General features: G+C 47.5%; 1 protein-coding gene across 1 annotated transcript in view; it reads left to right on the top strand.

Annotated features, from left to right (window-relative positions):
* The window catches only part of SAMM50 (SAMM50 sorting and assembly machinery component), a 44,050-nt gene extending 29,632 nt beyond the window's left edge, over positions 1-14,418 (top strand). Inside the window, exons 11-15 of the mRNA XM_036931406.2 lie at positions 1,130-1,200; positions 3,428-3,495; positions 7,148-7,294; positions 7,991-8,132; positions 14,209-14,418. Of these exons, the coding sequence (XP_036787301.1) occupies positions 1,130-1,200; positions 3,428-3,495; positions 7,148-7,294; positions 7,991-8,132; positions 14,209-14,254 (474 nt within the window). The 3' untranslated portion in view covers positions 14,255-14,418. The remainder of the gene's footprint in view (positions 1-1,129; positions 1,201-3,427; positions 3,496-7,147; positions 7,295-7,990; positions 8,133-14,208) is intronic.
* Positions 14,419-15,420: the final 1,002 nt, after the last annotated feature.

Raw genomic sequence — 15,420 nt, 5'->3', positions numbered from 1 at the left:
GGTCATGAGGTCGGCAGGGACATCAGCCACAGTGGGATTACCACAGGGGGATGATCAGCTCTAGTGTTGGCCCCGGTTAGGCCTGCTCCCAGACAGACGTGACGGTAGGGCAGCAGAGGCGCTCCCTTTCTGTCCTGCTCACAGTGGAGTCAAGGCCATGGAAGCCTTGCAGACCCTGCCAGACCTACTCGGGTCACTCTCAACGTTCCTCCAAGGGCGCGCCTGCCCTGTGGTTCCCGTCAGTGCTCCCACCAGAGTGGTGTGAGTCTGGTGAGGGCAGCTCCCCGAGGGCACTCCGAGCTCCGGCCCCTCAGTTTATCCTGTAGCGTCAGTCACGATGCTGGGCTCAAAGGTGGTGGTTCCTAAATGTTGAACAACTGGTTGAATTTATCAGAATTGAGTGTTTAGCTTGGTTTGCTCTGCCCACCCCCTGTCCCGGTGTCCATCAGTAGTCCTTCCAAAAAAGAGGCATCTGTGCAGCTTTGCAGGGCAGGAGTGTGCAGGTCAGAGGACAGAGGGGCAGAAGCACGGGGCACGCTCTGGAGATGTGGTGGGCTGCGGGGTGAGGCCTGGGTGGGTGGGCCCAGAGAGCCTCGTGCTGGTTAAAGGTGGTGGTGGGTGGATTCTGTGGGTGTGAGGATAGGATCCTTCGGTCACTGCCCTTGGCCCGTTAGAGAGCTCTGTCTGCAAGGCTTGGAGTAGAAGCTGTGTGTCCTTCGCGTTCCTATATGGGAACTGTAACCTCTGCCTTCATTCACCTCCTATGTTTTGAGGTCAAGCCAGAGCCTGAGCAGAACAGTTTCCCTCCGTCAGGCCGTGGAGGGAGCTGCCCTGTGTCGGAATGGATGCTGTACCCAACACCCTGCCTGGGTTTGGGCTTGGTCTTTTGCTTATCTTCAACGTGTCTTTATTTGAAATTTAAAGTTGCCAGTACTACAAGTACTCACAAGATGTTTTGTAGCTCTTCCACTGCACAAGCTAGGTGTTCTCGTGGCCCTTCCACCCGCCACTGAGGTCCCCCACTGGCACGTGGCCAGAGACCAGGGCTGCACGCGCCTTCTGTCTGCTACTGCTCGTTGGGATGAAAGAAACACTGGAAGAAAATGATCGTTTGTTTGTATTTCAATAGGTTTTCTCAGCATCTCTCTGGGGTGGAATGTTGGTGCCTATTGGCGATAGACCATCAAGTATTGCTGATAGGTAAGTATTGATAAGTGAGTGGGCAGTTTGCATGTGTGCCTTTGGCTTGTTTTGGTTGGTTTCTTGTAAGATATCTTAGAGAAGTTTATTTAGGAGAGCAGCTGCTTCACATTTTACTTTAGTTTTTATGTTTAAGGTAATTTCAGAATACCTAGAACATCTCATACTTAGTATTTTTTGCATTTTTGTTGAGGGAGGGAATTAACTTTATTATATTAAAAGTTTTTTGAGTATGAACGAAGACACTTATACACGTTGCAGAAATACAAAAACACACGTGAAGTAGGCAGTGCTGCTCAGAGATAAGCAGTGTTCACTTCTGGGACTTTCCTTTTAGTTTATTTTTTGTGGATGTGTGTTTATATGTATGTGTGTGTACATACACATTCATATCTACATAGATTGTTGATAGGCTGTATTTTGGGTACAGTTTTGTGTCCTCCCTGCCTTTTAAAAAGTTAAACTTAGTAAAAAGAGTAAACCACCAAGTCATGAGAAATTTTCCATAAGCAGTATTTTAATATTTCATTATTTGCATATAAGTAACACCAAAGAATAAAACTTTGTAAATAAAATGAACTTTGGTTCCTTTTCTGAGGAGACATTCCTATATGTGAAATTATTGTCTTGAAAGAATATGGACATTTTTAAAACTCATAAAGAAGATTGCCGGAGCCTGCTTTTTAGAAAGCTTATAGCAGTTAAACTGTATGTACTTCTTGCTTTGAAATACTAATATTAGTTCTTGAGGGTAAGAAACTCTAACTGTTCATTAGTGAAGAGGTTGTTTTAGTTTAAACTGGTTCAGCCTTTTTAGGTGGCAGTTTGGAAGTATAAAAGTTTTAAATTTCTAAACCCTGGGACCTAACAGTTTCACCTCCATGAGTCTAATTTACAGAAATACATTTATAAGTGTACAGAGATTTATGTACAAGGATGTCCATTGTAGCATTGTTCATAATAGCAAAAATTCTAAAACCACTGGTAGGGAAATGACTGGATTCAAATAAAACCGTTCTAAAGAGACTAATTATTACAAAGAATGAGATAGATGTCCCTATGTTAAGTTTGCATATAAGCATGTTTCACTGATTGCTCCAATTATAGGCAGAGCTCCCGGGTGCATGTATGTGTTTGCATGTATAGCGCCAAGGATCTGGAAAGACTGCTGGCAGCCCGGGACAATAGTCAGCTCTGGAGATGGGGTTGCAGTGGGCACACGGAGGGGTAGGGGAGGGAGAATCTCTTCATTTTCTGTGCTTCCTGGATCATATTAATTCTTTGAAAACAATGGTGTGATTTATGATTTCTTAAAAATAAATGTAGTTTGCTGTTTGGCAGGAAGTCAGAGAAACAGTGCCCTGTCCCCTGTGTGCTGTTTCAACCCCGTGGGGACTCTTCGCAGTCAGATGTGACATCTGTAGGCCAGCAGGAGGCTGTGGGGGCATCGCCTGCCTGGTTGTAGCTTCTGTGGCTGATTTCCGTATAGGGAAGATGATTCACAGCTTCTCTTGTCGATATAATTTGTTACTTAGTAGTTACCGTGATCTGAAATAGAGTTCAAGTAAGTGGTTAGATTTTATAGAAAGTGGATGGGCTTTCTAAGTCATTCTTAATTCATGCTTTTCGTTTTATTCAGATATAATTTAAAAGAGTGTGATAACCCAGTTCCATAAGGAATACAAGAGGAAATCATTTTTTAAAATCATAACACTTTTCTAATTAAAATTCAGTGTAGAAAATACAAAAATATTTTAAATTAGAATAATTCTGTTTTGGTCTATTTGCTTCTAGTATTTTCCTCTTTTTATAAAATTGGGATCATACTATTACATAATTTGTATCCTGCTTTTTAAAAATTTGCATTCGGAGCTTGTAGGAGGCTATTTGGAAAAGGAGCTGCCTAATGAGTTCTTACAGACAGCAGATAAATCCTTTGTGATGGACGGTCCATCCCCTCCCTCTTCTAAAAGAGGGGTCTTCATTTGTGCCTTGTATCTCACCTGCATCCCCAGAAGTTTGACATGTTAGTTTAGATTTTAGATTTTTATGGAATTGGCTATGCTCCTGTGCCTCTCTTCTTGATCCCTAAACCTCCCAATCCTTTGCCCCGTGAGGTCACCAGTGGCCCAGTGCTGAATGTGAGCCTAACCTGTATGCTTTGTGTGCTTTCATTGTTATGTAGATTTTCACCCGTTGCCTCTCTGACATCTGCCATTCTTTCTAGGTTTTACCTCGGAGGACCAACAAGCGTGCGAGGGTTCAGCATGCACAGCGTTGGACCACAAAGTGAAGGTCTGTCATTCCCCACAGTACCACCCAATCGAAATTAAGGTCACACATCTCATTTTTTTAAACATGTAGTTGTTTGTGTACATCACCACAATGATAGATGTTTACATTTCACCACCATGCAATTAGCACCTTACACAGAATCTATCAGATAGCATGTACGGAAACGGAATTGTGAGGGAATTGTAGAAAATGAGAAAATATATCCAAAAAGTCCATGACAATGACCTGTAATCCCATTACCTGGCAGTCACACACGTGAGTGTTTTGTTGTTCAGACGTGCATATCTTTATGCTTGTGTTTTGTTTATATACTGTGTTTAAACCTATTTCTCTATCATTCCTCAAAAACAGTATATGTAAAGGATTTTTATAAGGATAAGTCTTTGATGGCCACTTATTTCATCTTAAGGACATAATTTTAAAAATTAAAAGACTATTTTTGAGAACAGTTTTAGGTTTAAAGAAAAATTGAGCAGAATTAGAGAGTTCCCTTGTATGTTCCCACAGCATCCTGCTGTCCTCTGTTATTAACATTTTGCATTAGTGTTGTACACTTGTTAACAATTGATGAGCCAATATTGATGTGTTATTACGAAATCCCACAGATCACATAGGCTTCACTGTATGTTGTATAGAACCATAGGTTTGAAAAATGCATGATGGTATGTACCCACAATTGTAGGATTATACAGAAGTTTTACCACCATAAATATCCAACCTGCTCCACCTACTCTTTCATCCCCTGCTCCCCATTCCCGGCAGCCACTGATCTGTCTTCATAGTTTTGCCTTTTCCAGAATGTCACAGAGATGGAATCCTATACAGTATATACCCTTTTCAGACTGGCCTCTTTGACCTAAGCACCATGCATTTAAAGTTCTTCCATGTCTCTTTATAGCTTGATTGCTCATACTTTTTATCACTTATAATATTCCATGTATGACTGTACCATGATTTGCTTCTCCCTTCACCTGAGAGACATCTTACTTGCAGTACGTCCCATTTTTGGCAATTATGAGTAAGGCTGTTACAAGCCTTCAGGTGCAGGTTTTTGTTTGGAAATAAGGCTTCAGCTCTTTGGGTAAATACCAAGTAGTGCAATTGCTGGATCGTAAGATAAAATGTTCAGCTTTGTTAAGAAATTGCCAGACTGTCTTCTAAAATGGCTGTACCATTTTGCATTCCAACAGCAGTGAATCGGGAGAAGAAAACTACCATTTTTAATGGCTGCATAGTTCATCTTATTGCCATACTATTATCTTTTAAAACCAAATCTCAAGTTTTGGACATTTAGACTATTTTCTCTTACAATTATAAAACAGTGTCAGTTAATAACATAGCAATTTTTGTGCTCATCTTTAAGTTTTATTATAAAGTTCTAGACATGGAATTGCAAGATCAGAGGATTATAGATATTTTTAAGGCTTTGTGTTGATCTAGAAAACTTGTCTCAATCATATTCTCTCTAGCAGTGTGTGAAAATTTGTTTCCTGGAACCCTCTTTAACACTTGACATTATATCCAAGGTAGCTCCACATATTAAAAACTTCAAAAATACCGTTTAAATGGATACATATTATTTCATTATAAAATATTCTTCCCTATTTTTCTTAACTTGACATCTTTGTTGCCATTTTATATTATTGTAAATAATGACTACCTTGTGCCTAAGTGTTTGTACAAGATATACATTCTTTTCACTTGCTTTTAATGCTTTAATAGTGTGTCCTTATTTTTTAGAAAAGTTACATAATTTATGGAGAGTTTTGTTCTTTATTATAAGCGAGGTTTATGTAGGGATTATGTGAAAATTGAGTAGTTTTCCACTTGCCTGAAAATTAAAACAATGATTTTCCATTTAATCACCTGTCAGATAGGCCATTGGTAAGATTCTACAGGCAGGAATATAAATTTCTATACCTTCATGAAAACAGTTTGGCAGCATGTATCGAGCCTATGATATATATGGGTACAAGGACTATTAATAACAGCTCCAAACTGAAAGTGGAAACCCAGATGCCTATCAACAATAAAATGGGCAAATAGTGGTGTCTTCACTCTGTGGAATATCATACAGCAATGGGGATGAACAAATTAAAGACTGGCTGAATGATGGCATGAGTGACCCTCAAACGTGCAAAAAAAAAGCCACACCCAGAGGATTGTACTGTATGAGTCCATCTGTGTAAGGTGTGGAGAAGGCTAGAGCGGTCCGTGCTGTTGGGTGGCAGGGAAGTGGCTGCCCTTGGTGCGGGCTGGGGGCGGTGCTCAGAAGAGAGAACACGGCCTTCCGTGGGACAGCGTGCATCTGTTCCTCAGCCGGGTGCTCACTGTGGAGGGGTGTTCCATACAGAGACTCACTGTGCTGGACGCATAGATGTGTGTACTTTTCTCTTTGCATATTATACTTCAAGACAGGGTTTTAAATGTGTCTGCAAGGAAATGTATCACAGGTAAATGTCCATTATTAAGAAATTAGACACCAGGGTGACAACAGATAAAGAATAACTAATTATAATATGGTGCACATATGTGATTATTCAGACATCAAAATCACATTTTCTAAGAATATAAAGTATTAGAGAAAAGTGCTTACAATATATTAAACGAAAGCAGCACTGAATAATGTATATATAAAATGACTCACATTTTATTTTCTTATTTAATTATTCATTATAATTCACTGGAGGAAAGACACCAGGAGGGTAGCTTGTTATCTCTGAATTGTAGACATTACAGAAGATTTTCCTTTTTTTTTTCCTACTTCCCCATATTTATCAGATTTTCTACAGTTTTTATGGTCAGAATAAAATACTTAAGAGACGGGCAGTTGCTGGGAAACAAAAGTAAACACGATTGACCTATTTTTCCGTTTGTTTCCTCTCGAACTTCACTATTAAAGGGATTGAGATGGTTGAGCCCTGAAGTGAATAAGCATTTCATACCCTGAGGTTAATCTGGGAGATAACCCATTTTTCTTTTTCATGGCCTGTCATTTTGTATTAATGGGTACTATGATACTTTACAAATAATATTTTGCAACAGAATCTAAACACCCTAGGGTTTTTTTATTTTTGCATTTTGTCACTTTACTGTTATGGCCATTTGTAGTTAAAATGGAGTAGTTAGCATTTTTAGAAAGAATGCATATGTATACTCTCAATCTATAGTCTTGAATTTTGGCAAAAATAACCATTGTCCAAAAAACCCCATGAGTCAGGAGCCTTTAAAAATGAGCCTCTCTCTGTAGACATTGAGCTGGGACTCTGTTTCCTTATACAGTGAGCAGTAGACATGTACATCCATTTTCAAAAACTGCAGAGACATATTCTGCATTTTGTCTCTGGTGTGGTCTTGAAATTTTTGTAAACTCATTTGCCAGGTGGAGGTGATCTGGTAATTTGTAGTTGTGGAAAAAGTGATTTCTGTAAATTTTACAGATACGGTAAATTTCTGATTTCAGCCCTTTCTAAACTACACAAACGTTTTTTTTTTTTTTTCTGTTAAAGCATATTACAAAATCAAAAGTAAGATTATTTACAATGAGGCCAACATTGGGTATTAGTGTTATACACCTTGCTTGTATAAGTTATGGGGTGTAAATGTGATTTTAAGTTTGTGAGACTCTGGTTTTGCACGCTTCCTTTATTAGGAGACTACCTGGGTGGAGAAGCGTACTGGGCCGGCGGACTGCACCTGTACACGCCATTACCTTTCCGGCCGGGCCAGGGTGGCTTTGGAGAACTTTTCAGAACACACTTTTTTCTCAATGCAGGAAACCTCTGCAACCTCAACTATGGTAAAAATTGGACTCTTTAGAAATAGCTAGGGTATACTGTTGACTTTGTGTTTAAAAGCACAGTAGCCAAGTAGGTGTCTATCTTTTTAGATAACATAGTCTTTCCATTGAAGGACTGTGCCTTACTAACAATCCCCATAACACCTGATACAGTGCCTGGAATAAGGTTGGTTGAATGAATGAAACATGCATGCAAAATTGTCATCAAATGCTGTCTTGCAAGGAAAGATCGATTCATTTACTTAAGCAAATATTTCTTGAGGACCTGCTCTGTGCCAGTCATCCTGGCCACAGAGCTGAGGGCGAATTGTCCCTTCCTGAAGGAGCTCAGGGCTGGGGGAGACCCACAGCAGCCTTCTCCAGCTTAGGGGGATGTGAAGAGGCATCTGGAATGCTTCATAGTGGACGAGGCCCTCAAACAGAAGCTGGGACTAGGGCTGCCTGGGCGGTCAGGTTGGGAATGCCATGCTCGGCGGAGGGAACAGAATGTGTCAGGGCCAGACAATTGAGAACGCTTGGCTGCTTCTGGGACAGTAAGTATGGTCCCAGGCCCTCTCTTCATGCCTGCTTCTCGAATATCCAGGCCTGGCCTTACCTACCAAAGGCCACACAGCAAGGGAGAGAGCCAGGGCTTGTCTGAGGCAGACTTGTGTGAGGGCCATACGCTGCTGGTCACACCTCCTTTCCTCTCTCCAGGGGAGGGCCCCAAAGCCCATATTCGTAAGCTGGCCGAGTGCATCCGCTGGTCTTACGGTGCCGGGATCGTCCTCCGGCTTGGCAACATCGCACGGCTGGAACTTAATTACTGCGTGCCCATGGGTGTACAGACAGGTGACAGGTAGGTACTAGGAGCTCTTCTCCACAGTTGCACTGCACTTTGTAGAACTTCTGTTTGGACATAGTCATTTCATCAGTGGCCTCCAAGAGTGAAGATAGAAAGAAATTGAATAGCAAAAGAATGAAAACACATGTATTTTTCTACACTGAGTTTTCTCCACCTAGTTTGGAGGAAAAATGTGTGTTTCCGTCCCCTACCTCACACTGTTGGCACGTCCTGTTGCCAAGTATTGGGTGCTCCTCCACAGGCCTGGCTGGAGGGATTGACGAGGCATTGTTGATCATGCCTCTGAAAATTCAATGAGGTCTTTCCGGCAGGTGACTTTGCAGGCCAGGAGCTCTAGAGGTTGGAGTGGGCAAGTCTTTGCTCCTGGCTGCAGAGGCTGGTTCCCCAGAGCTCTCCTGTGAAGGCCAAGGGACCTGCTATCTTGGCCTTTTCCACTAAATAGTAAAGCTTGCCAAGTATTACATGAATGGAGATGGTATAAGGCCATTTGCTGTTACAGAAATTAACTCTGTTCTCATATTGTTTGGTATACATGTATAAATTTTAGGAGATCCAGAACTGCTGTCGTCATAGTATGAACTAGTCAGCTCGGGCTACTATAAAAAAATACAGACTTCTTTGTCTCTTGGTTCCAGAGGCTGAAAAGTGCAAGATCCAGGTTCTAACTGATTCTGTTCCTGGTGAGAGCAGCCCAACACCACCTTTCTGTGTCCTCATATGGGGGAGAGAGAGCAAGCAGGGTCTCTCTGGTGCCTTTTCTTGCAGGGGCACCAGTCCCACCACAGGGGCCCCACGTTCATGACCTCATCTACTCCGACTGCCTCCCAGAGGGCCCATCTCCCAGTACCATCACACGGGGGGCTAGGGCTTTAACATACAAATTCTGGAGGAACACAGACACTCCCCCATAACACAGTGTTTATATATTGTCTCTTTACTTTCATGCTTATATATTCAGCACTCGAGGCTCTATTTTTCTCTTCAGAAATCTTTCTACACTTAGTGGCCACCAAATGGTGGTGCTAAGTCGTGGCCAGTTTCCAGCATGAAGCTGTAGTTTGTCCTAGTTTAAGGACAAGCGCTGCCCTCCCTGCTTTTCAGTGTAGTGGGTGTGCTTTCTGAAGGGCAGCCACGTGAGCAGGCTTAGGGAGCACGGTGCTGAGGTGGGGCCAGCTGCCACCCGGGCCCTCTCGTGCTTGGCTTGGTGGCCTCTGCTCTTCTTCCCTCCCATGAAGGCTGCTCCTGGCTGCCCCTCCTCCCAGCGCCCTCACCACAGCAGCCGCTCTGATGACTTCATCACCTCCGCCCTTGCCTGTTTTCCGCTCAGAGCCAGAGCTGGGAAGGGTTGGGCGCACAGGCTGAGTGTGTGCTAGGGCCCGGCTGCCCAGGCTTGGAGTCCAGCCTGGCTGCTCTGTGGCTGTGTGACCCAGTATGAGTTACTTAACCTCTCTGGGTCTCCACTTTCAAGTCCAGAATGTGGGTGCTAAATGGTAGCAGCTGGCTGAGGTCTAAGGGGATTAATGTGCTGGAGGCAGTGAGAGCATGTCTTGGCAGTGGTTGTTGGGTGGCTTTCCTGTGGTTGCTGCTGGCATCTGCACTGCGGCCCCTTCGCGGAGAGAGCAGTGCCCCTGAGGAGACTGTCTCCTTGCTCTGCTTTGTCACTGTGGGGCGCCGCTTGGCCGACTGGGTGTGTGACATGCCATAGGTGGGATGTACTGTCCTGATCTCAAGAGATAGTGAAATGTGAGAAAATGGGCATTTTCTTCCTAGAGCAAGATCTGTGCATTAGATAACTTCTTAACAAACATTCCCCAAACCTTTAGTCTTGGTTAAATAAGGCTAGTTTGCAGGTTGCTTTCTGCAAAGCCTGTTGCCCCCAGAGGCTCTCCGGCCTAACAAGCAGGTGCTAATTGAATCCCTGCAAGAGCAGCGCAGGTTCGGGTGACAAGCCTGGGAGGAAGTCAGCTGTAGGTGGCAAAGCCACCAAGCCTGCGCTTCTCAGATTGCAAAGTGCCTCTGAGCCCCGGGACCTGGGTCAGGCAGGTGCCCCTTGGGTCTGGGCGGGGCCACAATGCTGCGTGTCTGATGCGCTCCCCTGGGGAGGCCGACGCTTGTGGACCAGCCAGCTTGGGCCGTCGGGAGGGTCTGACCACTCCATGTCTCCTCTGAGACTCAGAGCAGGTATGATGTTTGGGGACAGAAGGCAATCATTTAGCTTGTGTGAGATGCCAGGCAAAGCACTGGATTTTATTGCATAAGCCTCGCAGCTGCGCCCTGAGGTGGAGGGTGGCACTCCCTGCGCCGGATGAGGACACTGGTCAGCAGCAGAGCCAGGCCTGGCCAGGCCAGAGCTTGTGCTTCTTCCTCAGCACCCAAAACTAGCAAACCAGGGCACCCCCACCTGCACCTCCACCCTCTGAGGGCCTGGATGTGGAGACCGTTGCTCCTCTATCCCCACGTGGGGTTTTCTGCACCTCAAGTATAAAGTCATCTCTCTTCCTGGCTTATCTCCTTGGTGGATCTTTCTATTCAGACTAATTCTGCACACGCTTCCTTGTCTCAGCACATAGGCCGTTTCCATGACGATCATTCGGTGTATATTAACTGTGTTTATATAGTGTCAGTCCTAATTATGCAAGTAAATATCTTATAAATACCTTGTCTTACAAGGAAACCCAGAAGTGTGTGTGGGTTTTCAGCCATAGCTTGTTGTCCATTTCACTGTGGTGACAGATCAAATGCTGCCCTCGCGCTGCCTCTGAGCTCGTAGCCGCTGCGCTGTCACTCCCTGGTTACGTGACTTGGGGCACCGGCAGCAGCTCTGGGCCTCCCGTCCCCCTGTCCTCCAGGGCCCGTGCTGGGCGAGGCCAGTCTCGTGTGGCTGCAGTGCTGGGCGAGGCCACCGGGTGTCGCTGTGGTCCGAGGGTTAGCACCGCCGCCCCCGCAGCCCTGTTGCGTTTATCTTTCCTCAAGGTCTGCAGAGGACGCTTATGTTCACCTGCCAGCGGAGCCTCTCTCGGGTTAAATTTGAAGGATGTCTTTCAGAGATTCATTTCAAATGTGGTTTCTTCTGGAAGAAGAAGACTGCCTTTCGCATGCTTTTTAAAGACCAGACCGTAAGGAAGCTCCTCTGACCCTGGCTGCTGCCCTAGGGTGTGGGACTCACCTTTACTCAGTGTGGCTTTGTTTGAAGCTTCATCGTCAGAATTGGAATTTTATGAAGTTGAGCAATGTTGCTAGAATTTGATCTTCATTTCTAAAATCAGGCAACTAACAGGCTGGAGAATTATGTGTGTGCAAATCATCCACAGATCCTGTCCTCCACCCCAGTTAATACAGGCACTCTTAGGATTTCAGATCTTTACAAAAATGGAAACATTTTTGAAATGTTTGCTAGGTTTTATTCCAGAGCTGACTTCTGGCACAGCGTTCTGTCCCTCCGAGCCCTACTGAGCGCATCCCTGGAGAGCCAGCGATGGATGAGGCGGGCCGGCTAGGGAGGGGGGGTACCTGAGCTCAAGCTCCGGGAAGGACAGCTGGAGACTTCCGGGGAGCGCAGGCCAGGCCACAGGACAGCTGGGGCCGCGTGCGGCGGGGCGGAGCGGCTGGGCGCCCCCGCGCACTTTCCCAGGCGTGGAGGGACCTGTGGGGAGGCGCTCGGCCGCCGGCTGGAGCGCCTGCGCCCTGCTCCTCCTGTCTCCCGCCTGTTCCTGCTTTCCAGCCGTCTGGCCGTTTCCCTTCAGGCACAGGCCAGGGTGTTTGAGTCGGGGCCCTTCCCTGCTCGTTCGCTGCTGGATTCCCTGGGCAGGGCCAACACCTGGTGTTCTGGGTGATCACGGGGTGGGGGGTGGGGCATGTTGAAGACACATTGTTCCTGACCTTGGGGGACCATGGGAGGGGCCCTGAGGGCTTAGCGGGGGGGGGGGGGGTGCCTGTCTCCCGATGTGACCCCCATGGCAGCCCGGGTGGTGGTGCTGAGTGGGAGGCAGGCGGAGTATGGGCAGGGGGGTGACTAAGGGTGGGCTGGAGGCACGCAGCCAGGCCTGGCCCATGACTGCATCAGTAAGAGGGGGTTTGGGGAGATACAGGGGACCCTTTGTGAGGTGCTACTGGGTTGAGTCACACGAACATGGACACAGACAACAGAAAGATGGACATCGTGGTGAGGCTGTCCCAGAGGCGCCTGGCATTGCCTGCATAACTGCAGTGCTGTTCTGAGTGTGTGTAGTGGGCATTTTTCTGTGACATGTTTATATGTGAACATAAATCTGTGCTTGTGAAGTTGTTTAATCTGTTCATAGTTCCAGTAAACGAGCCTTCATTGGAATGCCTGCTTGTTGCTGAATTATGTAAGCCAAGGGCTTAACTTATTTTTTATCTTGTAGTTATTTTCAGGCATTTTTCTAATAGTGAACATAGGCATAGGCCACTTTTACAGACCTGATTGTATTAAGTATAAAGACAGATCATTTAGTTCCGAACAGAATTAAGTTACTCAGATGCAGTCACGGTGTCGAGCGCAGACATTTGCCTTTTAGGGGCACTGGTGCAGCCTAGGTCACACTGGGACAGCCGCCGTCCCTGCCGGGAGGTGGCAACAAGCAACCTGGACCCTGCAGAAGCTTGGCGGCAGTAGTAACTATTGTCTGTCCTGATCTCTTGGTAGGTCAGATGGCGTGTTCCCTCCTCAGAGGCTGAAGTAAAAAAGCTTTCTGCCCATTTCCCTGCTCAAAAGTCCTGAGATGGGATGAGGGCACAGGTGTTACAATAGAAACAGCAACTTCCCTCTGAATGAAGGAGCCATTCAGATCGCCGGTTTTTCTAGAATTGTCCACAGTGCAAACATACGTTTCACAAATGCACTGTCAGCCTCTACCTGGGATTCAGAGTGTCGGTTTCCCTTGGGTGTATGCCTCTCGGCATTTAGGCCCCTGGGTTAGGCCCCTTTGTCCCTGTGCAGCACTGGTCCTGCCCCTGAGCACGCGCAGGCCAGCATGGGAGCCCACCCTCCACACCACGTCCTCAGCCTGGCTGTGCACCAGCCTCACGGTGGGCTCTCAGGAACATAGGTACTGGGCTGCGGCCAGGGCACCTGTTCCTGGAAACAGGGAGCCCCGCAGCCCCGTGTCCTCTGTGGTGGCCGAGGCAGCAGGGCCTGGGGGGGCTCCTGCACCTGGGTCCAGGGTCTGCCCTGCTCGTGCTGCTGTGTGACCAGCACGTCGCTGCTCATCCTACTTGCTCATCCGAAAATGGGCTCTGTGGTCTGCTGGCAGGCTGGAATAAACCTGCGGAGCATCAGCTTGTAGCAGGTGCTGTGACCAGTGTGACCTCCACACATCCTTCCTTTCCTGCATCAGGAGCAGGCTCCGAGAAGTGCTCGGGGTGAAGTGCTGCGGTGCTGCCGGGCTGCTGTCGCCATAAGCCTCTGGCACCTGCCTTTCTAGGGTGTGGGGGGGCCCCACGTCCTGTCTGCCCCGTGCTCTCTCCGTCTTCCCCCTGTCCCTTCCTGCCCTCCCCATCCTCCCTATGCTCCCTGTGGCCTGTGCTTTGCCAGGGGCCCTGCCACAGCCTTTCCCTTGCTTCCAGCCAGGACATATCTGTTGTCACTGCTCTGCACAGAAGGCACCTCATAACTTTCCCTTGCCTGGTAGCCTTAGAAATAAACACAAAGTTTCTTTTCCCCTAAGGTTTTAGTCATAAATACTTTCCTCCTAGGTCCTTCTTTCTCTTTCTGCCGCTTAGGTCAGGATTGGGGGAACATGAGGGAGGTGAGAAGGGGGTGATGAGGGTGTTTATGTCCCCACCTCTCTCCTTTCTTCCGTTCTCCAAAGGCTGGTCTTAGGCAGCAAAGGCGACGCAGCAGGGACTGGCAGGTGAGGTCAGCCTGGAGGGAGGGGAGCAGGGCCTCTGGGACAGCAGGGCAGCGAGGCTGCACCTCACCAGGGCTGAGTCCGCAGAGGGCTCCTGCTGGTGCCCGGCACTGCCTGTGCGTGGAGCCTGCATAGGGAACTGTGACTGGCAGCAGGCAGAGCAGACCTCGGTGTTGATTTTCTGCTCTTTTCGTTTTTAGGATATGTGATGGTGTCCAGTTTGGAGCCGGGATAAGGTTCCTGTAGCTGACGCAGGGGCCTCCAGCCCCTCCCGGAGCAGCTCTGGGACGTGGAAAGCAGTGAGTCACTCAGGCCCACACACTTTCTCTCTGAATAAACACATTGGAGTGATTTTTTGACTGTAGCCCTTGTGGGGAACCATGTCAATAAATTTTGAAGGCAAATACTCAGTCACTTCGTGGATATGATTTGCTCTCCCCAGACGGTGTGTCCCACGCTGGCTTTTCCTGAGGACCCCACGTAGGGGGATGAGACAGTGAAAGTTGCCGTGTGTCCTTTCACGTGCTGCTCAGACAGAAGGTCCCGTCAGACAGTCTCCGAATTCCTTTTCATCCCGGAGCCCTGGCTGGCGGGCCTGTGGTTCCCGCGCACCAGAAGTGTTCAGCCAATCCCCGTGGCTGCGTGTAGAGGGTGTGTTCAGTTGGCTTGATGTGCCGGTTGCCAAGGGGAGGCCACATTCTCAGGCGCTGCAGCCATGGTGCTGGCTGTTTGCATCATTTAGCGTGTGGACGTGGCGTGGAAGGACTGCGGGTGAGGTGAGGGACACGGAGGCAGAGGATGGTGTGCTCGAGAGTAATGGCAGTTCAGTGTAGGATGAAGTGCTCATTTCCCTGTCACACAACCCAGTGGCTAAACACAGAGCAGTCATCCTGCAGTCTGCAGGTCCCGAGTCCAAAATGGGCTTTCCCGGCTGACATCAAAGGGGCAGCAGGGCTGTGCCCTTCCAGAGGCTCTGCGCGGACCCCGGCCCCTCCCCTGCCGTGGCTCCCAGTGGCGCCCACTGCTTGGCTGGTGGCCCCTTCCTGTATTTTCACGGCGGGCAGCCTGGCATCAGCTGGTCTTTCCCTGACTGGCCTCTGGTGCTTTTACAGACCTTGGAGACTGCAGTGGGCCCAGTGGGACAGCCCAGGCCACTCCCCAGACTTTAAAGTCAGCTGATTAGCAACCCCAAGGCTGTCTGTAACGTTAATTCGCCTGCCCTGTCACACGGCACATCCCCAGGAGTTAGAGTGCACATCTTAAGGGGCCATTCCTCTGCCTGGTGCACCCAGCATCTCACAGTCATATTTTTGGACTCTACTTAGTCAGTCACATGTGAGAAAATTTTTTAAAGAAAAGGTAGTCCTCCTTTGAATTCTTCAAAACTGACGCCATGTAAGTGTCCAGCGTCA

The sequence above is a fragment of the Manis pentadactyla genome, chromosome 10 (genome assembly GCF_030020395.1).
Source record: "Manis pentadactyla isolate mManPen7 chromosome 10, mManPen7.hap1, whole genome shotgun sequence".
Taxonomy (NCBI): Eukaryota; Metazoa; Chordata; class Mammalia; order Pholidota; family Manidae; genus Manis; species Manis pentadactyla.
Note: the sequence above shows the minus strand (reverse complement) of the source record. Positions and strands in the feature narration are given on the sequence as shown.